The following is a 22,829-nucleotide window of genomic DNA, read 5'->3' on the forward strand; positions in this document are numbered from 1 at the left end:
TTTTTAGCAAAAAATTTTGAGGCTCAAAACAAAACCACTTTACTGATGACATTTTGCACAGGCACAATCTTTTCACTATTTTGGAATTGAGTTTTCTCCACAGGTCCCTAAACCCCCTTGCTCCGCGAGCGAAGCTGAAGTCGAAAAGACAACTTTACCGGTGTCAACTATATTAACCTAGGCTAACAGTGATGCATTCATTCGATTTATGCCATTATTCTGGTGAGTATAGTTGTATTTAGTCTTCTAAGGCAACAAGTCATGGCAAGAGAAGCTTCATGTATCTAACTGTAGACAAGCAGATGAAAAACACCCATGACAGCCTACTATGTGAAACTCAGCCTGGCAGACCGCGAAAAAAAACATTAAACGGCATAAGATTTTACATGCCACTGTATCCCGTCTAAAATCAACATAAACCATAGCCGGATTTCTCATAATCGGGATACGAGTTTATCCGGGATATTGTAAACGGGACGTGATATTTATATGCCTCAACTCAAAAACACAATACTTGAGTATCTTCGAAAAATAACGGGATATTAGTGCGCATGTAAATGTTTGGCGATAAATGGAACTATTTCTACCAGAAGATATATGAGACGCATATGCATAACCATGGTAGTAACTGAAGCTTGGAACACAGCCCTAAAGCCCCACGACCACATCACTGTTTACGCAATCCAAAAACAGTTAATTATAGATCGCAATCTGGGTCAGGTGGGCATCATTTGAAAGCTTATCCTATTGCCAAAAATACATAGGTAAATTATTAAATAATGTAGGCTTTTCATAAGGCCCAACGAAGTGTTTAAATAAGTTTGTCTTTAAGGATTCGGCATTCACCAATGTCACAACAAGCGCAAAGACCTGATACTGATCCTGGTTTCCGGTGCAGAAATGGCTGTTTATATACATCTCATTACGCCTTAAAAATGCACAATTTGGAGTTGCCTTAGTTTGTCTCGTCCCATTTTTTTCCCCATCTTGTCACACATCGGACTTGGATAAGTGTTGTGCTATTAAGAGGTTTAGAAGGCTTTTTCAAAGAATGAGAATACATTACCTTAAATGTATCTGTAACCAACAGATGCATGTCTGTATTCCCAGTGATGTGAAATCCATAGATTTCACATGACCTAATGAATCTATTTAATATAAACTGTAACTCGGTAGAATATTTGAAATGGTTGCGTTTTTGTTCAGTATATCTCAAAAATATAAACGCAACATGCAAAAATGTCTTAAGATTTTTACTGAGTGACAGTTCGTATAAGGAAGAAATACTCTGCTTCTTGATATGCCACACCTGTCAAGTGGATGAATTATAAAGAATAAAAATGTGCGCCAAACTTCCAAAATCGCCCAGCAGTGGTAACTCATGTTGGCTATGGTATCGATTTCGCCAGCGGCATATCATGTTTTATGAAATATCACGTTTGAGAGCAGCGAAACTGTCAAGACGTTCTCCCTTTTTCTGTATATATTGAAAGTTATTTTTTGTCCAGTTTTGTGAAAAGTTTGGACTCATTACGTGTGATGCCCATTGAATGACAGGTGTCAGTGACTGTGGGAAGTCTGTTTAGGAACGTCAACTTTAATGGCTTTTTTTAAAGACTGCTTGTTTTATCATTTAAAAAATTGCACCTTCCACTTTCCTCTGTTGGACCTACAGTAACTGTCAACAACCCCTACTGTGGCCCTTTTCCCTATAGCCCTTCCAAAGTCACTGGGTAGTAAGTAGGGAGTTACCGCTAATCAGATATTTGTTTGTGCTCCTCTATCAACTTTAATCTATATCTGTTATGTGAGTTATTGTTATGTATCTCCTACTGTTCCCAACCCTGTTCCTCGAGTACCCCTGGACAAGCACACCTGATTCAACTTGTCAACTAATCATCAAACCCTCAATAAATTGAATGGGGTGTGTTTGTCCGGGGCTACAATAAAAATGTGTACTGTTGGGGTACTCGAGGACCAGGTTTGGGAAACACTGGTAGTTTACATAAACAGTACCGTAGTTCAAAGAGCAGCGCGCACAACTTTTCATTTAGCCACACCCTTTACACTGAAGGGAGAGGGTGTTATTGGCTGGCATCATAGTTTAAACGGAAATGAACAGTGGCCAACAACAATTTCCACGTTAGCGTTTTTACGGTTTTTATTTAGACCTTTTCTGAACACCATAGGACTCAAATTATGACGTTTAACTGCACAGCATCGCATACGTACCCCGGGTATTGTTTAATTCGCGTTGGAGACAGGACTTGATTGACAGATGGTATCTAGGTAACCCTAGCTAGCTAGGTGCTAACAATGGATAACTGTATGGTTTTTCACACTCAAATTGCCTCGATCTTGGAGGTGCTAGCAAATGCAGCCGTGGCAGACATCTGTAAACTCGTAGAAGACGACTATGCAGTGTTTCGTTTGGAAATTTCTCAAAGCCAGAAAGAAAACGGGGCATTGCGAAGGAAACTACAGCTACTCGAACTGAAGGTGGCACGAGAGCGCGTCCTCGTCAGTCGTCCCAGTAGTGTCAAGATCGTCGACGGATACAGAATGTCAAGAGGTATATTTTTCCATTCAAATATGTTGCTCAGTGCCTGTCGCCCCGTTCACCTCTGCACATTTGTTCAGATGTTACCCAGAATTGGTTCTTGGTCAGTTTTTGAATAGTATGCAATAATTCCCCTGATTACTTAGTTATCTTATTCTACCAACTTTTTTTTGCTGTATTTCCTGTTCACTTAATGACAACAATGTGATGCATGGCACAATCTAGTGACCTGTAAATAGTATATCAATAAGTAATGAGAAGTGTTACCTTACATCCATGCCAATTCTAGACAGTATTAAAACGGTAAATAGTGTACAATATACAGTTGAGCATTGATAGTAGCTAAAGACCTATTTCCCCCAATCACTCTCTCAGGTGAAGGAAATCTCACTGGAGGCCACAGGAGCTTTGTGAAGCCAGCGGTACACCATACATGGAGAGATGACCAACCGATCACTGTTGATGAGGGTAGTGGAACCTCAACCCAGCACGTTATCGTGATAGAGGTTAGTTTAATAGTGTTGCATAAAAAATTACAGTTACTTTGTAATCAAATGTGGCCTGTTTAATTCAGAAAGGCTCCACTCAGCTATTCACTTGCATCCTAATTTATCTTCCATAGGGGAGCTTGTGTTGTGAGACTTCCCTACGACATTGTTATCCAATTCTACTCATGTACCGGTAATAACCTCCTATATTTTGGTCAGTCTGCAGATGCAGAGGCTACAGGTCCTGGGGTCAAGCTGGAGAAGACTGAAGGAGAGGTGGAAACACGGCAAAGAAGCGACATCCAGACTGGAGCTCATCCTGTAGCCACAAAGGACCCCACCATCGCCCCAGCGCCGCCCAGGACCCGACGCAGCATCACAGAGGTCAGTGGAATGCCGAAAGCCACCCTGAAGTCAGAAACAGAAACAGAGTCTTCAACTGTAACACACAGGCTCTTACACCCAGGATCTGACCCAGAGAGACTGGTGCCACTGATCTGTCCTCCTGCTCCCGCTCCCAGCTCAGAGTACTTCCCGGTATTTCAACAGAGCCAGAGGACGGTTCATTCCCATGGTGATGATGATGCTTTAGACACTGGGGTTGATCTGTCTTGTTCTTACGCTACAGAGATGGACCCTGACAACATGACCTTGGGTTTAGAGACACAGACTGATCTGTCTAGAGGGGACTGGAACCAGTACAGTAGTACTGTATACTCTGAAGGGTGCCTAGATAAGAAAGAGGAGGTTATAGTGGTAGATGAGGTGAAAGTGGAGGGCCACGCTCCTCCCACATGGAATGCAGATAGTCGCCTAGGAGTCGGACACTCACAGGGCAGAGATTTCTTAGATTACAGGGGAAGTTCAGAGACAAATCAACATTTTGTCACCCACTCACCTTTACACACGCTCAGGGATCGCGACCCAGTATCTACATCGATGGGGCCTCCTGATTCACATGGCCACGTCCTTTTCGATCAGGTTTTGAACTCAATCGACAGGGTTAGAGCCCAGGCTCAGGGAGGGGGAGCAACATCAGGCAATAGTAAAGAGAAACGGTTCCTCTGCATGTTCTGTAACAAAGGCTTCAGCTGCCCCCAGAAGGTGGAGATCCACCAGAGGGTCCACACAGGGGAGAAACCCTTCAGCTGTACCCAGTGTTATATGTGCTTCGCCCAGGCTGGTGATCTGAAGAGGCACCAGATGGTCCACACAGGGGAGAAACCATACAGCTGCCCCCAGTGTGAGAAGAGGTTCTCCCGCCAGCACCAGCTGAAGAGGCACCTGAAGGTCCACACGGGAGAAAGGCCGTTCGCTTGTGCACACTGCAGGAAGAGGTTCTCAGAGAGAAGCTACCTCCGGATACACCAGGAGAAAAACCATTCTACTCTATAACATAGAAAGTCACCATTCCACTCGATACCATCTGACTTTAGATCAAACCCTGCATTAAATACAAATGAATTGTAATTGTTGTCAACAGAAAAGACCCACAGATGCATTTGGAATAACGAGAGTAACCGATTTCAGTGTTTAATATTCCTGGGTAGAATATTGCATTCAGTGTGATAAACACTGAGTATACTAAACATTAAGAACCTCTGCTTTTTCCGTGACATAGACTGACTAGCTGAAGACTTTGATCACTTATTGATGTCACTTATTAAATCCACTTCAATCAGTGTAGATGAAGGGGAGGAGACGGGTTAAACAAGGATTTTTAAACCTTGGGACAATTGAGAAATTGATTGTGTATGTGGGCCATTCAGAGGGTGAATGGGCAACATTTAAGAGCCTTTGAACGGGGTATGGTAGTCGGTGACAGGCGCACCGGTTTATGTTGAGAATTGCACCACTGTTGGGTTTTTCACGATCAACAATTTCCAGTGCGTATCAATAATGGTCAGACACCAAAAGGACACCCAACCAACTTGACACAACTGTGGGAAGCATTGTAGTCAACATGGGCCAGCATCCCTTTTAAATACTATTGATGCCCTGATTAATTGAGGCTGTTCTGAAGGCAAAGGGGGGGTTGCAACTAGAGGTCGACCGATTAGGATTTTTCAACACCGATACCGATTATTGGAGGACCAGAAAAAGCCAATACCAATTAATCAGACAATTTAAAATGAAAAAAATGTATTTGTAATAATGAATTACAACAATACTGAATGAACACTTATTTTAACTTAATACATCAATAGAATCTATTTAACCTCAACGAAATAATGAAACATGTTCAATTTGGTTTAAATAATGCAAAAACAAAGTGTTGGAGAAGAAAGTAAAAGTGCAATATGTGCCATGTAAGAAAGCTAACGTTTAAGTTCCTTGTGCAGAACATGAGAACAAATGAAAGCTGGTGGTTCCTTTTAACATGAGTCTTCAATATTCCCAGGTAAGAAGTTTTAGGTTGTAGTTATTATAGGAATTATAGGACTATTTCTCTCTATACCATTTGTATTTCATTAACCTTTGACTATTGGATGTTCTTATAGGCACTTTAGTATTGCCAGTGTAACAGTATAGCTTCCATCCCTCTCCTCGCTCGAACCAGGAACACAATGACAACAGCCACCCCCGAAGCAGCGTTACCCATCGCTCCACAAAAGCCGCGGCCCATGCAGAGCAAGGGGAACAACCACTCCAAGTCTCAGAGCGAGTGACGTTTGAAACGCTATTAGCGTGCATCCCGCTAACTAGCTAGCCATTTCACATCGGTTACACCAGCCTAATCTCGGGAGTTGATAGGCTTGAAGTCATAAACAGCTGCTGGCAAATGCACTAAAGTGCTGTTTGAATGAATGCTTACGAGCCTGCTGGTGCCTACCATCGCTCAGACTGCTCTATCAAATCATAGACTTAGTTATAACATGATAACACACAGACATACGAGCCATAGGTCATTAATATGGTCGAATCCGGAAACTGTCATCTCGAAAACAAGACGTTTATTCTTTTAGTGAAATGCGGAACCGTTCTGTATTTTATCTAACGGGTGGCATCCATAAATCTAAATATTCCTGTTACATTGCACAACCTTCAATGTTATGTCATAATTTCGCAAAATTCTGGCAAATTAGGCGGCCCAAACTGTTGCATATACACTGACTCTGAGTGCAATGATTGCAAGAGAAGTGACACAATTTCACCTGGTTTATATTGCCTGCTAACCTGGTGTTCTTTTAGCTAAATATGCAGGTTTAAAAATATATACTTCTGTGTATTGATTTTAAGAAAGGTATTGATGTTTATGGTTAGGTACACATTGAAGCAACGATACACACTGCATCGATTATATGCAACGCAGGACACGCTAGATAAACTAGTAATATCATCAACCATGTGTAGTTAACTAGTGATTATGATTGATTGTTTTTTATAAGATAAGTTTAATGCTAGCTAGCAACTTACCTTGGCTTACTGCATTCACGTAATAGGCAGTCTCCTCGTGGAGTGCAGTGAGAGGCAGGTGGTTTGAGCGTTGGACTAGTTAACTGTAAGGTTGCAAGATTGAATCCCCCGAGCTGCCAAGGTAAAAATCTGTCATTCTGCCTCTGAACGAGGCAGTTAACACACCGAATTCCGATTGTTATGAAAACTTGAAATCGGCCCTAATTAATCGGCCATTCCGATTAATCGGTCGACCTCTAGTTGCAACTCAATATTCGGAGGGTGTTCCTAATGTTTGGAATAGTCCGTGTATAAGGCATATTTAAGCCTAAAAAGTATGTTACATATTATGCTTAACTGTGTAGGTTATATAATGTTCACAAATTCCTATTTCATTACTTCTGATTAACTATAAAATATTTTTCAGTTTATCAAATTCATCCAGATGTTTAGTTGAGACAGTACATTTGACATTTTAGTAATTTAGTAGACACTCATTGTAATGGGTACATTTTCCCTCAATAAAGTAGGTATCCGCAAAGTCAGTGCTAGTAGGAAAAGAGAAAAGACGTGGGATACATTTAAGTCCTCGGTCCTGGGTTGCCAGGACTGAGAAGAGCTTTCACTGGGCTGAGCTTGAGTTGACCGACCTGTTGGCGTGGGACTGCCAAGAGGCCAAAGGTGGCAGTACTCTGGTTGGGGTGTAGGGTTTGAGCATAGCCTGAAGGTAGGGAGGGGAAAATCCCCGTGCTGCTCCGTAGGCAAGCACCTTGATCTTATAGTGGATGTGAGCTTTGATTTGAAGCCAGTGGAGTGTGTGGAGGAGCGGGGTGAAATGGGAGAACTTAGGAAGGTTGAACACCAAACGGGCTGCAGCGTTCTAGATAAGTTGCATGGCTTTTTTAATATTTTTTTATTTTACATTTATTTAACTTGGCAAGTTAATTAAGAACCAATTCTTATTTTCAATGACGGCCTAGGAACAGCCGTCAGCTTTGATTAGTACTTTGTCAGCTCGGGGATTTGAAATTGCAACCTTCCGGTTACTAGTCCAACGCTCTAACCACTAGGCTACCCTGCCGCCCCAACAGAGAGTTGCAGTAGTCTAGATGGGAGATGAAAAGAGCCTGGATTAGGAACTGCGACACTACCTGTGTGAGGTAGGGTTGTACTCTACGGATGTTGTAGAGCATGAACCTGCAGGAGCGAGTCACTGCTTTGATGTTTGCAGAGAATGACAGGGTGTTGTCCAGGGTCACGCCAAGGTTCTTTGCAATCTGGGAGGGGGACACCGTGGAGTTATCATCCATGATGGAGAGATGTCTTGGAGCAGGCAGGCTTTCCCAGAGAGGAAGAGCAGCTCCGTCTTGTCGAGGTTGTGGGCCAACATACAAGCAGAGATGTTTGCCAGGTACGCAGAGAGACGTGTGGTTTTCATATGGTGCAATTAACTCTTGTTTATGTTTAAAAACAAAATGGTAATTTTTATTCTAAGACTTTCATTGAGACTTTCTTTAGTATACATCACATCTGATCTCACCCTGTTCTGCATACATACAACAGCTCTTTAACCAATATACACTTACTAAATATACCTACACATACCCACACACTAACAAACACCTACTGTACACGTCAAAATAGTTTAGCCAGGTTTGTCTGATGATGACATAGTAGATAAATATATATATATATTTATGTCCATCGTGATGGGTGTAACAACAACAAAGTTCTGTAACAGTATAGGACTGAAAAGTAGTGGGGATGGGTAAACACTCCATGTTGAAAGTGTGTTTTATTATCTGAGGGAGTGTATGTCTGTGTAATCTGTGTCACCTCTCTTCCAGGAGGAGGAGGGTCCAGAGGTGCTGCTGGTGAAGGAGGGTCCAGAGCAGATGTGGATGTGAGGAGGGTCTTGGGGAACATGGTCATGGAGGTCAACAAGACTTCAATCAAGTACAGGCTGAATGAGCAACAGCGACAGAATGCAATATGACATTTCATTAAATTGTTTGGGGAATGGTCTCGTCGCCAAGGGAAGATCCTCTGAGCCAGATGATGTTATGGCTGGTAGCCCTATGCAGAGCTGCTGGCAATTTCCTACTTTGAGACTCTTTGTGGATACGGCGCCTGGTCTTTATTCATTTTGTCTTAAGTGTGGGACCATGCCTTTTGAATTTTCAAACCATTAAAAAGTGTCGGGTAATCAAATCAACTAACAAGTTTGCATAGTACTCATAGTAGTCCCTCAATTTATAATGTATGAACTTGACCAGGTAATTGACTCACAAGTTCCATATGTAGAGTTTTCTCTGCCATGTTTGTAAAGTCTATTTTGTAACCTCCTCCTACAGGTGGTTGGCTGGAGGCTAACAGAGGAGACTGGGCGGCCATCTTGGATTCCCAGACCCAAACCAGTGGAGCCAAGGTCCCACTGGACATCATCACTGAGCAGGCCAGGACCAGAGGCGACATAGTGGAGGTCAGTCGATGGGACAGCATCCTCAACACTGGGCTGGGGAACAACAATTTTAAATAACCAGAAACACAGTTGTGCAAGAATCAACACCTGGACTGGTCTCTATGACAACAGACTGGCTGAGACCTGGGAGAGGCATAGATTTGGTCTGCGGGGACGGGGAGGTGTCCATATGCGGCAGGAGAGAACAGACACAGATTCGGCTACTGATGATAAATTACAGGCCTCTCATCTTTTTAAGTGGTAGAACTTGCACAATTGGTGGCTGACTAAATACTTTTTTGCCCCACTGTATGTAAAGATGCACCAGGCCGTTCACACCAAGGAGAAGCCCTTCAAGTGCAAACTATGTTACAAGAGCTTTTACTTCCTGACTAACCTTATCAGACAGGATTGTCCCCAATTGGGAGAAATCATAGCAGTGTGACTTGAGATGTACACAGGGGATATCTTGCAACCATTCTTTATCTGACATATTATTAGTTATCACGTGAAGTGTCTTGGGCAGGGCATACAATTAATACCAGCCGAATGTCTATTTCACTAGCCACTTGGGCGGGTGGTCAATCTGCAGGGCTCTACATTCAGCATTACATTCTCATTTGCAAATAAAAATAGGTAAAATGTCAAGTATGAGCAAATGTGAGTTGCTTTATAGCAGAAAAATGCTGCAGTGGCTGTTTTCAAAGTACTTCTGTCTTTGTTTCATATCTGCTAAAAGAAATGCGAATCTATATCCCACCTCGCGACGCAACACTGCCTGGCTGGGGAGCTTTGTGCACTACTCTGATAGATTCATTTTTGGAGGCGCTGCGCACAGGCATAAAAGTTTGTCTAATTTACTATAAAGTCTACAAAGTGACACTTTTTCCTTGTGTTTCTTGGTTATTTACATTGTTTTGTTTAATAATGTGACTTGTTTTTCAATGTTAGTTTGAGTCTGCTGCTTTTACACAATAAATGAAAGAGGGATTGGGTAGGACAAGTTTTTGCGTCGTCTTTTAACTCCAAAGCAGGAAGAGGAACTGCAATTTTGATAAGTAAACGCAGCAACACCATATCTGATCCCTCAGGCAGTTTTGTTTTGGTGCATATGTATTCAGTCTATTGAATATTTATGCTCCTGACTTCGATGACCATATGTTTATTCAGAATGTCTTCCTTCAGGTTGCTCAAGCACCACCAGGTTGGCTACTGGCTGGAGGAGATTTACATTTTTGTTTAGATACAGTTCTTGACAGGTCATCTGATAAACCCTCACCTCTTATCAAAGCCGCCAAGCTCACCTGGTCATTCAATTTACTAGTCATCTGGAGACCGATGCACCCACAGGATAGGGACTATTGTTTTTATTCACACAACACACACCCACAACTTTTCGCTATCAACCCAACTGTTTCATAGTGTTAGATACCGATTATCTCCCCAGATTGCTTCGTGACCCTTCTCCTCTGGTATTATCAATCTCCATTCCCACCAAGGTAAATGGAGCATATAGATGGAGACTATATTCTACACTCCTGAAGTTTGTGCATTCATCAAAGAGCAGATCAATATTTTTACTTTGACAAACAAACCCTCCACTCCTGACAGTTTCAGTCTTTGGGACGCATTGAAAGCCTATCTGAGGGGACAAATCATTTCCTATACTAAAGGGTCGAAGAGAAAACACGGTGCGGAACTGAATGTCCTTTTATCTGAAATCTCTGCGCTAGAGAGAACCTACCAAAGAGGCCCGACTAAAGATCTATACGGGCTTTTGGTAAATTAAAAATTGAGATATAATACTCAGAACACATATCAAGCAGAGAGGGCCATCACTAAATCAAAACAGCATTACTATGAGTTTGGAGAGAAAGCACACCAAGTATTGGCATGGCAACTGAGAGCAGAGGAAAGTAAATGCAATAGAAACTCTTACTAATGAGATATCATTCGACCCTACTGAAATTAATGATACTTAAGAAATATGACGAGGACCTCTACACGTCCCAATCAAGCTATGATCTTTCAGAGATCAACTCTCTTCTCTCCTCTCTCAACCTCACATGCCTGTCTGAATTGTTGGAGGCCATTAAATATTTACCTTCTAAAAAATCTCCTGGGGAGGATGGCTTCCCTCCAGAGTTCTATAAAGAATTTAGGGAGCTCTTGGTACCCTACCTTATGGAGGTACTTATAAAAGCCTGGGAGGACAACTGCTTTCCAGAGTCTCTCTCAATCTGTGATTACTGAGATTACTAATTCACAAGAAATAGGAAACACCCGCTAAAGTACGCCTCCTAAAGACCAATCTCTCTCCTTTAATACAGATTGTAAACTGGTATCTAAGAGATGGGAGTCATGTCTCCCCCTGTTGGTCAACCCAGATCAGACTGGCTTCATAATTAAGATGATCCTGTTTTTAAAATATAATTCACCCTGCTGACAAAAACAAAAATACCTACTGTCGCAGTCTTCCTCGACGCCGGAAAAGGCTTTTGATCGGGTCGAATGGCCATATCTCTTTCGCGTCTTGGAAAAGTTTGGTTTCGGCACCGTGTTTGTAAATTTGATCAAATCACTCTACAAATATCCTAAAGCCAGGATTGCATCAATGGGATTACTTCCTCCTCTTTACCTCTCTATAGGAGGAACAGACAAGATTGCCCAATTAGCCCCCACCTCTTCACCCTCGCCATCGAACCGTTGGCTGAGGCCATTAGAATGTGCCCTGACATACATGGCTTTGAGGTGGGCCCCCATACCCATAAATTATCACTTTTTGCGGATGACCTCATCTTATTTCTAACAAACCCAGAACAATCCCACTCTCACTTACAGAACCCCTTCTAGTTATTTCTCTGGATATAAGGTCAATTTTGATAAAAGCGAAATCTTACCGTTGTCTGTCTTTGATCTCCATACCATCAAGCATAAGTTTCCTAAGCATAAGTTTCCTTCCTTCCTAGTTTCCTCTAGATTTCTGGCTCAGAGGTTTGACAATGGTCCTTCTCCCTCATGGTTGAACGTTGAACAGTACATGAGGACACTGGGGCAGAATTGTTTTACAAATGGGACATGAAATCTTTACAAACTATCACAGACAACCCTTTAAATATACATTCAGACGAGGGATTTCTTTCCCCTAAAACCTCTTTATGGACCAATCGTTAGATTCCTATGTTTTTCCAGAATAGTAACTTTAGACCATGGTCTGATAAGGGTATCACTCTTCTGGAACATTGTTATGAGGAGGGAATTCTTATGTCCTTCGAACAGCTGTAACAGAAATACCACGTGTCTAACAAGGACTTCTTTAGTTACCGACAACTACCTATTGAACTACTCTGCCAAGCAGACCAACCATTGTTTAAGACCATTTCCCGTGTTTACGATGCTCTTATGTCAGGACTACCACTGCCTGAGCGAGATAAACCACGAATTTAGATGGGGAAAAGCTCTGGGTATTAATCTTGGTGAGGGACTATGGAGTGACCTATGCAGGGGTGGTGTTACAGCCACATTGAACTCCAGGTACAGACTGATCCAGTTGAATTTCCTCCATCAGCTCTATATCACCCCATCTAGACTGCACAAGTTCAACCCAGATATATCCTCCCTATGTTTTAGATGTGGCACAGATGAAGGAACATTCCTCCATTCCACTTGGCAGTGTTCAAAACTACACAGTTTCTGGCAGGGGGTATGCGATACCATATCCTCAATTCATAGGGCTGTATTCCCTTTAGACCCTGAGGTCTGTCTACTGGGTAACTTTACTAACACCAATCTTAGGCAAAGCCATACTATAAAGCTAACAGAAAAATTGCTAGCGAATGCCAAGAAACCAGTTGCAATGTGGCTATCGGAAGTTAACAGTTGTATCCCACTGAAGAAAATGACTTAATGCTTGAGGAATAATTTGGAGACATTTTACAGAATTTTGCAACCTTTTATTGATTATATGGAGAATCTCCCCTCACATCACATTGATTGCATCTCTATATAATCTTCACGTAATGTTTCACACTTCATGTATAATACAGTTGAAGTTGGAATTTACATACACTTAGGTTGGAGTCATTAACATCACTTTTCAACCATTTCTTGATAACTAACTATTGTTTTGGCAAGTCGGTTAGGACATCTACTTTGTGCATGACACAAGTAATTTTTCCAACAATTGTTTACAAACAGATTATTTCACTTATAATTCACTGTATCACAATTCAAGTGGGTCAGAAGTTTACAATGCCTTTATTGTAGATGAACAGTGAAGACCTTAAAACTATGAAATAACACATATGGAATCATGTGTGGGGGTGCTTTGCTGGTGGTACGGTCAGTGATTTATTTAGAATTCAAGGCACACTTAACCAGCATGGCTACCTCAGCATTCTGCAGCGATACGCCATCCCATCTGGTTTGTGCTTAGTGGGACTATCATTTTTTACCCCCCAACAGGACAATGACCCACCACCTCCAGGCTGTGTAAGGGCTATTTGACCAAGAATGAGAGTGATAGAGTGCTGCATCAGATAAACTGGCCTCCACAATCACCCGACCTCAACCCAATTGAGATGGTTTGGGATGAGTTCGAGCACAGAATTAAGGAAAAGCAGCCAACAAGTGCTCAGCATATGTGGGAACTCCTTCAAAGACGGTTGGAAAAGCATTCCAGGTGAAGCTGGTTGAGAGAACGCCAAGAGTGTGCAAAGCTGTCATTATGGCAAAGGGTGACTACTTTGAAGAAACTCAAAAATATAATATATTTTGATTTGTTAAACACTTTTTGGTTACTACATGATTCCATGTGTTATTTCATAGTTGTGATGTCCCAACTATTATTATACAATGTAGAAAATTGAATGAGTATGTGTGTCCAAACTTTGACTGGTACTGTATACTGAACAAAAATATAAACGCAACATGTTGATGCACAAATGTGTTTACAACTCATTTGCCAACGTAATCCAGCCACCTGACAGGTGTGGCAGATCAAGAAGCTGATTAAAAAGCGTGATCATTACACATTTACATTTAAGTCATTTAGCAGACGCTCTTATCCAGAGTGACTTACAAAATGTGTTTTGTCACACAACACAATACCATAATGTCATGTTTTGAGGGAGCGTGCAATTGGCATGCTTACTGCAGGAATTCAGGACTGTGAATTTCCTAATTAAATTCAGTGAAATTCTTAATGTAAATATTGAAACATTTAAAAAGTTTAACTTTTCAGATTAAACTATACTAAATATCACTAAAGAACTGATTCAAATGCTGTTTTGCAATGAATGTTACAGTAGCCTCAACAGCACTCTGTAGGGTAGCACCACTGGAACCCACTAAGGTGTTTCAGATGCTAAGCTTATGGTTGCAGCAGTGTGTAGAATGGAGATATCGAGATGTGAAGTGTGCAGGTGGTCATGGGCAAAACGAATATGTAGTATTGGTGGGAAAAGAAGCGGTCAATTGTGGGGGTGCCCATGTTGCTGTAAATCAGAAGTGCCTGGTGCAAGAAAGACCGGTTGAGGTTGCCAGGGTCAAAGTAGAACAGAAAGTGTCATATGTTGAGGCAGTGAAGAGAGTAGAGGATGATGGGTCAAGGGTGAGTAGTAGGCCTTGGCCAATACAGTGATACGAATTTGTGCTTCAATGAGGTTGGCTTCTTAGTATTCATAGCCATGGTTATCAACTGTACCGCAGAATTGGAACATAAAAGCATAGATGCTGTGGTGGCAGCTGCATTGAAATACTTGGTTGTACTGTTTTACAGCAGAAGAGTTAGGTGTGTTGAATGAGAATCCCTCCTGTCCTCCCAGGCCGCTGGCCTAGTGTAGGATCAGTTAGGGTCAAAGTAGTGGAATGGGATCTTTTAAATTAAATATTGGTATATAGGTGTAGGAATAGTTGGTGGTGCAATGTTTTCCTTTTTATTTTTGTATCACAAAATGTTAGGTGATCGACAACACACTACCGCACAGTAGGTGGCGGGATGCACAAACAAAATGTGTGAACGCCATGACACCAAAGAATAAGACGTAAACGGACGTGACAAAGGACAGTTCCACGTTAGTGTTTTTAGTCGTTTATTAACACACTGGAAATCAAAATATGACTAATTTAAAGGGACATAATCACATAATTCGCGTTGGAGTCAGGATTTATCTAGGTAACGATAGCTAGCTGCTAACGTTAGCTAACAATGGCTAACTGTAACGTAATGGTTTTTCACACTCAAATAGCCTCCATCATGGAGGTGTTAGCGAGTGCAGCCGTGGCAGATATATGTCAACTTGTAGACGACGACTATGCAGTGTTTCGTTTGGAAATAACTCAAAGCCGAAAAGAAAACAGGACATTGAGGAGAAAACTACAGCTACTGGAACTGAAGGTGGCACGGGAGCGCGTCGTCGCCAGTCGTCCCAGAAGTGTCAAGATCCTCGACCGATATAGAGGAATGGCAAGAGGTACATTTAGCATTAGGCCGAGACTACTCTCCTCTGCTCATGTGTGACTTTAAAGGCGTTAACCAGAAATGGGTCTTGGTCTGTTTTTGGATAGTATGCAATAATTCCCCTAATTACTTTGCCATCTTGCACAAAAACACAATCATATTCTAAACATATTGATTTACAGCATTTACTATTATTTACTAATTAAAAATAATGATGCATGCAATATAAATCGATCAATACATAGTATATCAATAAGTTTTGCAAAGTGTTACCTTCCATCCTTGCCAATTCTAGACAGTATCAAAACTGTCAATAGTGTGTGCAATATAGCATTGAGACTTGACAGTACCTTACCACCTCTTTCCCCCCCAATCGCTCTTTCAGGTGAAGGACATCTCACTGGAGGCCACAGGAGCTTTGTGAAGCCAGCAGGACACAATACATGGAGCGATGACCAACCAATCACTGTTGATGAGGGGAGTGGAACCTCAACCCAGCATGTTATCGTGATAGAGGTTAGTGTAATAGTATTACAGTACATCAAATGTGGACTGTTTATTTCAGAAAGGCTCCCCTCAGCTACTGACTTGCTTACGTGTACATACATATTATTCTGCCATAGTTGAGCTTGTGAGACTTCCTTACGACATTGTTATCCAATTCAACTACTGTGCCGGTAATAACTTCCTCTCTTCTTGTGTCAGTCTGCAGATGCCACGGCTGCAGGTCCTGGGGTCAAGCAGGAGAGGACTGAAGGAGAGGAGGACCCACAGCACAGCAGAGACATTCAGTCTGGTGCAGCTGTAGCCATGGAGGACCCCGCCACCACCCTAGTGCAGCCCAGCTCCCGACGCAGCATGACGGAGGTCAGTGGAACGCTGAACTCCGTCCTCAAGTCAGGGACGGACAACAAGACTTCAACTATAACACACAGGCCTTTACACACAGGATCTGACGACGGGTCAGACCCAGAGAGTCTGGGACTGGGGAGACTGGGCTGTCCTCCTGCTCCCGGCTCAGAGTATTTACTTTATGGTAACCGAAGCCTGGTTCATTCCCATCGGGTCTCAGGTGACGCGTTAGAAACTGGCAATTATCTATCTTTCTCTTACCCTACAGAGATGGATCCTGGCAACATATCCATGGGTTTAGAGAGACAGGCTGATCCGTCTAGAGGGGACTGGAACCGATACAGTAGTAGTGTATACTCTGAGGGGTGCCTAGATAAGAAAGGGGAAGGTCTGGTCGAAGATGAAGTGACTGTGAAAGTGGAGGGCGACTTTCCTCCCACATGGAATGCAGCTTGTCACCTAGGAGATGGATTCTCACAGGGCAGAGATTTCTTAGATTACAGTTTAAAGACCAATCTAAATGTCCCGACCCACTCCCCTTTACACGCGCTCAGGGATCGCGGCCCAGTGTCCACGTCGATGGCGCCTTCCGATTTACAAGGCCGTGTTCTTTTCGATCAGGTATTGAACTCAAACGACAAGGCTAGAGTCCAGACTCAGGGAGAGGGAGCCACATCAGGCAGTAGTAAAGAGAAACGGTTCCTCTGCATGTTCTGTAACAAAGCCTTCAGCTGCACCCAGAAGGTAGAGATCCACCAGAGGATCCACACAGGGGTGAAACCCTTTAGCTGTACCCAGTGTCATATGCGCTTTGCTCAGGCTGGCCACCTGAAGAGGCACCAGAGGGTCCACACAGGGGTGAAGCCCTTCAGCTGTACCCAGTGTCAAATGCGCTTTGCCCAGGCTGGCGACCTGAAGAGGCACCAGAGGGTCCACACAGGGGAGAAACCCTTCTGCTGCCAGCTGTGTGAGAAGAGGTTCTCCCGCCAGCACCAGCTGAAGATGCACCTGAAGATCCACACGGGAGAGAGGCCATTCTCCTGAAGGCATATATAGATTTCCGTGTTAAATATTGCTGGGGAGAATATTTCATCCAGACATTGTGTGTTATAAGGCATACATATACACACACACACACACACTGAATCATATAGTAACCCATAAAGTGGTCAACAAATCAAAGTAGCTGCCCTCTGCCTTGATGACAGCTTTGGCATTCTTTCAACCAGCTTCACCTAGAATGCTTTTCCAACAGTCTTGAAGGACTTCCCACATAAGCGGAGCACTTGTTGGATGCTTTTCGTTCACTCTACGGTCCAGCTCATCCCAAACCATCTCAATTGGTTAGAGGTCAGGTGATTGTGGAGGCCAGGTCATCTGATGCAGCACTCCATCACTTTCCTCCTTGGTCAAATAGCCCTTACACAGCCTGGAGGTGTGTTGGGTCATTGTCCTTTTGAAAAAGAAATGATAGTCCCTCCTAAGCACAAACCTGATGGGATGGCGTATCGTAGCAGAATGCTGTGGTAGCCATGCTGGTTAAGGGTGGTTTGAATTCTAAATAAATCACTCCACTTCCTCCATGCTCCAGTGGGAACTACACATGCAGAGATCATCCGTTCACCAAATCTGCGTCTCACAGACACGGCGGTAGGAGCCAATAATCTCAAATTTGGACTCAGACAAAATGACAGATTTCCACCAGTCTAATGTCCATTGCTCGTGTTTCTTGGCCCATGCAAGTCTTCTTATTGGTGTCCTTTAGTAGTGGTTTATTTTCAGCAATTCGACCATGAAGGCCTGATTCACAGTCTCCTCTGAACAGTTGATGTTGAAAGGTGTCTGCTACTTGAACTCTGAAGCATTTATTTGGGCTGGAATTTCTGAGGCTGGTAACTAATGAACTTATCCTCTGTATTCTGCCCTTGAGTTACCTTCTAACAGGATGGCAGCACACTCTGCAACAGAGGTAACACTGGGTCTTGAAGAAAACGTTCAAAGTTCTTGAAATTTTCCAGGTTTGACTGACCTTTATTTTAAAGTAATGACAGACTGTTGTTTCTCTTTGCTTATTTGAGATAGCCCTATTTGGTAAAATACCAAGTCCATCTTCTGTATACCACCCCTACCTTGTCACAACACAACTGATTAGCTCAAACGCATTAAGGAAAGAAATGTCACAAATGAACTTTTAACAAGGCATACCTGTTAATTTAAATGCATTCCAGGTGACTACATCATGAAGCTGGTCGAGAGAATGCCAAGAGTGTGCAAAGCTGTCAAGGCAAAGGGTGGCTACTTTGAAGAATCTCAAATACAAAATATATTTTGATTTGTTTAACACTTTTTTTGGTTACTACATGATTCCATAGTTTGTCTTCACTATTCTACAATGTAGAAAGTAGTAAAAATAAAGAAAAACCCTGGAATGTGTGTCCAAACTTTTGACTGGTCCTGTAAATAAATAAGTGTATATTTGTTGTATTATACAGGGCGCATTTGAAAAGGAGACCTAGGTCCTAGACCCATGCAAAAAAAGGTTAAATAAAATACTCTGACAACACGTACAGAAAATTGGCCCCCGCTTTAAATGACTTTCAGCTTATAAAGGCTACATAAATGTACTACAAATCTATTACCCTATGTCATGCTTTATAAATGTGACATAACCCACTAACATGTGCTTAATAAATGCCTTAAATCATATATAACCCTGTCATGCATCTTGCTAGTGCACTGCAATGGCAGGATATTGGGTTCGATTCCTGGCACCACCCATATGTGGAAATGTATTCATGCATGACTAAGTTGCTTTGGATAAAAGTATCTGCTAAATTTGACATACTATATTACACTAAAACTTTTCTAGGATGGCCCAACCTATTTCTCTCTTGGGTGCATTGGACCAGACCTCAACTTCCCCAAGTGCTGTGCTTCTGGATGACACACACTAAGGTGCAGTCATGCACAGCAAAAAAACGATAGGGACTTTTAAAATTTGTTTTGCATTTATCTACTTCAGTTTATTTATTTTTTGCAAATTCAGTTGTTTTCTTGGTTTTGTTTTTCCAGGTTTTGGATTTCCCCCATTTTTCAGGTTTACCCTAGTTTTCACTTTTTTGGGGGGGATAAACAACAAAACTGGATTATGTGTTCACAACTATGTTTAAACCACATCAGGATTACTTAAGGTCTGGGAAAAATCTAAGTAACTATTTGAGTGTCGTTGCCCTTTAATTCAGTGAGCATAACTTACACCATTGTTTGGTTAGCAGGTTTTCTTGTAGTGCAGTAAGTGCACATGATGCGATTCAACCGCCAATGGAATGGGTGGAGTAAAAGGCCAGCAACACTCCATATTGTTCAGAAATGACACCATACAGTGCATTCGGGAAGTATTCAGACCCCGAGACTTTTCCCACATTTTGCTACGTTACAGCCTTATTCTAAAATGGATTAAATAAATGTTTCCTCAATCTACACACAATACCCCATAATGACAAAGCAAAAACAGGTTAATACATTTTTGCTAAGTTATTACAAATATAAACCAGATACCTTGTTTACACAAGTATTCAGCCCCTTTGCTATGAGCTCAGGTTTATCCTGTTTCCATTGAACATCTTCGAGATGCTTCTTCAACTTGGAGTCCACCTGTGGCAAATTCAATTGATTGTTCAGAATTTGAAAAAGGCACACACCTGTCTATATAAGATCCCACAGTTGACAATACATGTCAGAGCAAAAACCAAGCCATGAGGTCGAAGGAATTGTCCGTAGAGCTACTAGACAGGATTATGTCAAGGCACAGATCTGGAGAAGGGTACCAAAAATGTCTACATCATTGAAGGTCCCCAAGAACACAGTTGCCTCCATCATTCTTAAATGGAAGAAGTATGGAACCACCAAGGCTCTTCCTAGAGCTGGCCGTTCGGTCAAACTGAGAAATCGGTGGAGAAGGGCCTTGGTCAGGGAGGTGACCAAGAACCCTGATGGTCACTCTGACAGAGCTCCAGAATTCCTCTGTGGAGATGGGAGAACCTTCCAGAAAGACAACCATCTCTGCAGCACTCCACCAGTCAGGCTTTTATGGTAGAGTGGCCAGACGGAAGACACGCCCCAGTAAAAAAGCACATGACAGCCCGCTTGTATTTTGCCAAAAGACACCTAAAGGACTCTCAAACCATGAGTAAGAAAATTCTCTGGTCTGATGAAACCAAGATTGAACTCTTTCGCCTGAATGCCAAGCGTCATGTCTGGAGGAAACCTGGCACCATCTCTACGGTGAAGAATGGTGGTGGCAGCATCATCCTGTGGAGATGTTTTTCAGCGGCAGGGACTGGGAGAGTAGTCAGGATCAAGGGAAAAATTAACGGAGCAAAGTACAGAGAGTTCCTTGATGAAACCCTGCTCCAGAGCTCTCAGGACCTCAGATTTGGGAAAAGGTTGACCTTCCAACAGGACAATGACCCTAAGCCCACAGCCAAGACAACACATGAGTGGCTTCGGGACAAGTCTCTGAATGTCCTTGAGTGGCCAAGCAAGAGCACAGACTTGAACCCGTTCAAACATCTCTAGAAACCTGAAAATAGCTGTGCGGCAACACTCCCCATCCAACCTGAGAGCTCGAGAGGATATGCAGAGAAGAATGGGAGAAACTCCCCAAATACAGGTGTGCCAAGCTTGTGGTGTCATACCCAAGAAGACTCGAGGCTGTAATCGCTGCCAAAGGTGCTTCAACAAAGTACTGAGTAAAGGGTCTGAATACTTATGTAAATGTAATATCAGTTTATTTAAAATAAAATAAAATATGCTAAAGCTGTTTTTGCTTTGTCTTTATTGAGGAGGAGGGGGGGGGGGCAATTTAATCCGTTTTAGAATAAGGCTGTAACTTTAAAAAATGTGGAAAAGGTCAAGGGGTCTGAATACTTTCCAAATGTACTGTTCATTCTACATACCCTACTAAGTATTCTCAACAATACTTTTACTGTGGCACCCATGCTGAGCCACAGACACGTGGAGATGTGTAAATGAAAGAGGAATATAATAATACAAATTGAATGGAGTTTTACATCTTCCCATTTGGAGTTTCTGGTGGAGCACAGAAATGTCCCCATCTAGGATATGTGACGAAGACATTTTCTAACGAATCTGCTCACTTTGTTACTTCTATGGGTGGAACCAACAAGCAGTAACTCCAGCAGGAAGAGAGGCAAGAACCATTTGTCTGCCAGCTCACTGAGAAGCTACACTTCACAGCCCTGTTCAATGTAATTGCATTAGACTGTTTGAAACTTAAGTTTAAACATGTCTTTAATGTTTATTTGTTTTAGATGTTAGTGATAATTCCCTAAGTGTTAATACATGGGGTTTACATCATTAAGCCTTTGTGTTATAAATTACCAAAGGGGTCTGACTTTAAATTAAGTACATGGTCATGCGATAGAGTCTTTATGGATGTGTTATGAATGACCGAATGTATCTCACTTCAAACTAAGTATTACAGGACACTACATAAGTGTCAGTAAGTAGGTTATTTACACTCTGCTGATTTTATGAAGGTTCTCTCATTAGCCACGGGTTATTGTATGGTGTGAGAGGAATTTAAAATGGGTTGATGGACCTGCAAAGTTTGTGTGCGTGTCAGAACCAAGAAGATTTGGAGTAGTCCAACCTGAGACTACTGCACCATGTATTCCTTTTCTGTTCCCATGCTGGAGACCAGGGCTTGATTACAACCTTTTACAATGTTGCCAACATTTTGTGACTGATCTTTCAGTGGGGGAGTGGGTGAATGTGTCAAAGACCTGACTGGGCCCAGCACCGCGCTGTATGGCTCGTTTTTGTTGTGTGCACATTTCTGTATTGAGGAACATGTAACTTGGTTCCAGAAGAAAGACACTTAAAATGTCTTTATGCTGGGGGCTTTTGTCAAGGTAAGTGTTTCTTGGTGTAACGTTGTCCCCAGGCTATTGCACATACTATATCAACCATTCAAAGTTCGCCTTAGTGGGCGTGACCATAGAATTCTATAGGAGTGACCTTACTGAGTATAAAGTTTGTCATCATCACTAAACAGTCAGTCATAATTATGGCTAAACCCTACCCATTTCCAGAATAGATTTTCTTAAAATGTGATTTTAAACCTAACCCTAACTAATGAAGGTCAAGTTTGATGCGTTGGTCCACCAGACCTTCCACACATTAGGGCAGAAGTGCCTGGAAATGAGATTAGGTGTAACATGACATCACATTAGAGCGTATGCCCTCCTTCAGCACAACATGTCACCCTTCATAAAGCACATGTTTATATCACACGGTTATGCCACATTTTTTAACCCTTTATAAAGAATGGCATATGGTTATAGATGCTTTTTTAACATGTAGGGCTTTAAAAAGCCGATCATTTAAAGCAGGACCAACAATTGTGTAATATGTCCAATAAGAAAAAGAAATACTGGATTTACGCCGATTGGCCTCAAAATGAGCAGCAAATTCCTCTGGGTGTAAACTCCTGTGGATTTGAAACTAAAGTGCCAAAATGATCCCCCTTTAAATGCATACAGAAAATGATGTAAGGTGCAATAAAATATAGGAGTACACACACAAAAA

General features: G+C 42.2%; 2 protein-coding genes across 6 annotated transcripts; both read left to right on the forward strand.

Moving 5' to 3' along the window:
- Positions 1–104: 104 nt before the first annotated feature.
- Positions 105–8,948, forward strand: LOC118395628 (zinc finger protein 408-like). 5 transcript variants are annotated; one of them, XM_052465178.1, is made up of 5 exons: positions 105–2,572; positions 2,936–3,066; positions 3,268–7,855; positions 8,292–8,400; positions 8,799–8,948. In XM_052465178.1, the coding sequence occupies exons 1-3, from the start codon at positions 2,317–2,319 to the stop codon at positions 4,441–4,443; spliced, it is 1,563 nt and encodes a 520-aa protein (XP_052321138.1). In that variant the 5' UTR covers positions 105–2,316; the 3' UTR covers positions 4,444–7,855; positions 8,292–8,400; positions 8,799–8,948. The 5 variants fall into 5 exon arrangements, with proteins under 5 accessions (XP_052321138.1, XP_035645400.2, XP_052321135.1 ...); XM_035789507.2 differs by having other exon boundaries at positions 3,268–5,449; positions 7,676–7,855; positions 8,292–8,942; XM_052465175.1 differs by having other exon boundaries at positions 8,292–8,646; positions 8,799–8,941.
- Positions 8,949–14,119: 5,171 nt separating this feature from the next.
- On the forward strand, positions 14,120–18,780 carry LOC127908075 (PR domain zinc finger protein 14-like). Its single transcript, XM_052465172.1, has 3 exons — positions 14,120–15,378; positions 15,751–15,881; positions 16,071–18,780. The coding sequence occupies exons 1-3, from the start codon at positions 15,114–15,116 to the stop codon at positions 17,259–17,261; spliced, it is 1,587 nt and encodes a 528-aa protein (XP_052321132.1). The 5' UTR covers positions 14,120–15,113; the 3' UTR covers positions 17,262–18,780.
- Positions 18,781–22,829: the final 4,049 nt, after the last annotated feature.

Source organism: Oncorhynchus keta, chromosome 16 (assembly GCF_023373465.1).
Source record: "Oncorhynchus keta strain PuntledgeMale-10-30-2019 chromosome 16, Oket_V2, whole genome shotgun sequence".
NCBI lineage: Eukaryota > Metazoa > Chordata > Actinopteri > Salmoniformes > Salmonidae > Oncorhynchus > Oncorhynchus keta.

What these genes read in the sequence shown, in the direction of transcription:
- LOC127908075 (XM_052465172.1), top strand. Translation starts at nt 15,114, where the DNA reads ATGGCTAACTGTAACGTAATGGTTTTTCACACTCAAATAGCCTCCATC. An exon ending in ATATAGAGGAATGGCAAGAG is followed by an intron (nt 15,379 to 15,750) that starts GTACATTTAGCA and finishes TCGCTCTTTCAG; the next exon opens with GTGAAGGACATCTCACTGGA. An exon ending in AGCATGTTATCGTGATAGAG is followed by an intron (nt 15,882 to 16,070) that starts GTTAGTGTAATA and finishes TTCTTGTGTCAG; the next exon opens with TCTGCAGATGCCACGGCTGC.
- LOC118395628 (XM_052465178.1), top strand. Translation starts at nt 2,317, where the DNA reads ATGGATAACTGTATGGTTTTTCACACTCAAATTGCCTCGATCTTGGAG. An exon ending in CGGATACAGAATGTCAAGAG is followed by an intron (nt 2,573 to 2,935) that starts GTATATTTTTCC and finishes TCACTCTCTCAG; the next exon opens with GTGAAGGAAATCTCACTGGA. An exon ending in AGCACGTTATCGTGATAGAG is followed by an intron (nt 3,067 to 3,267) that starts GTTAGTTTAATA and finishes TATTTTGGTCAG; the next exon opens with TCTGCAGATGCAGAGGCTAC.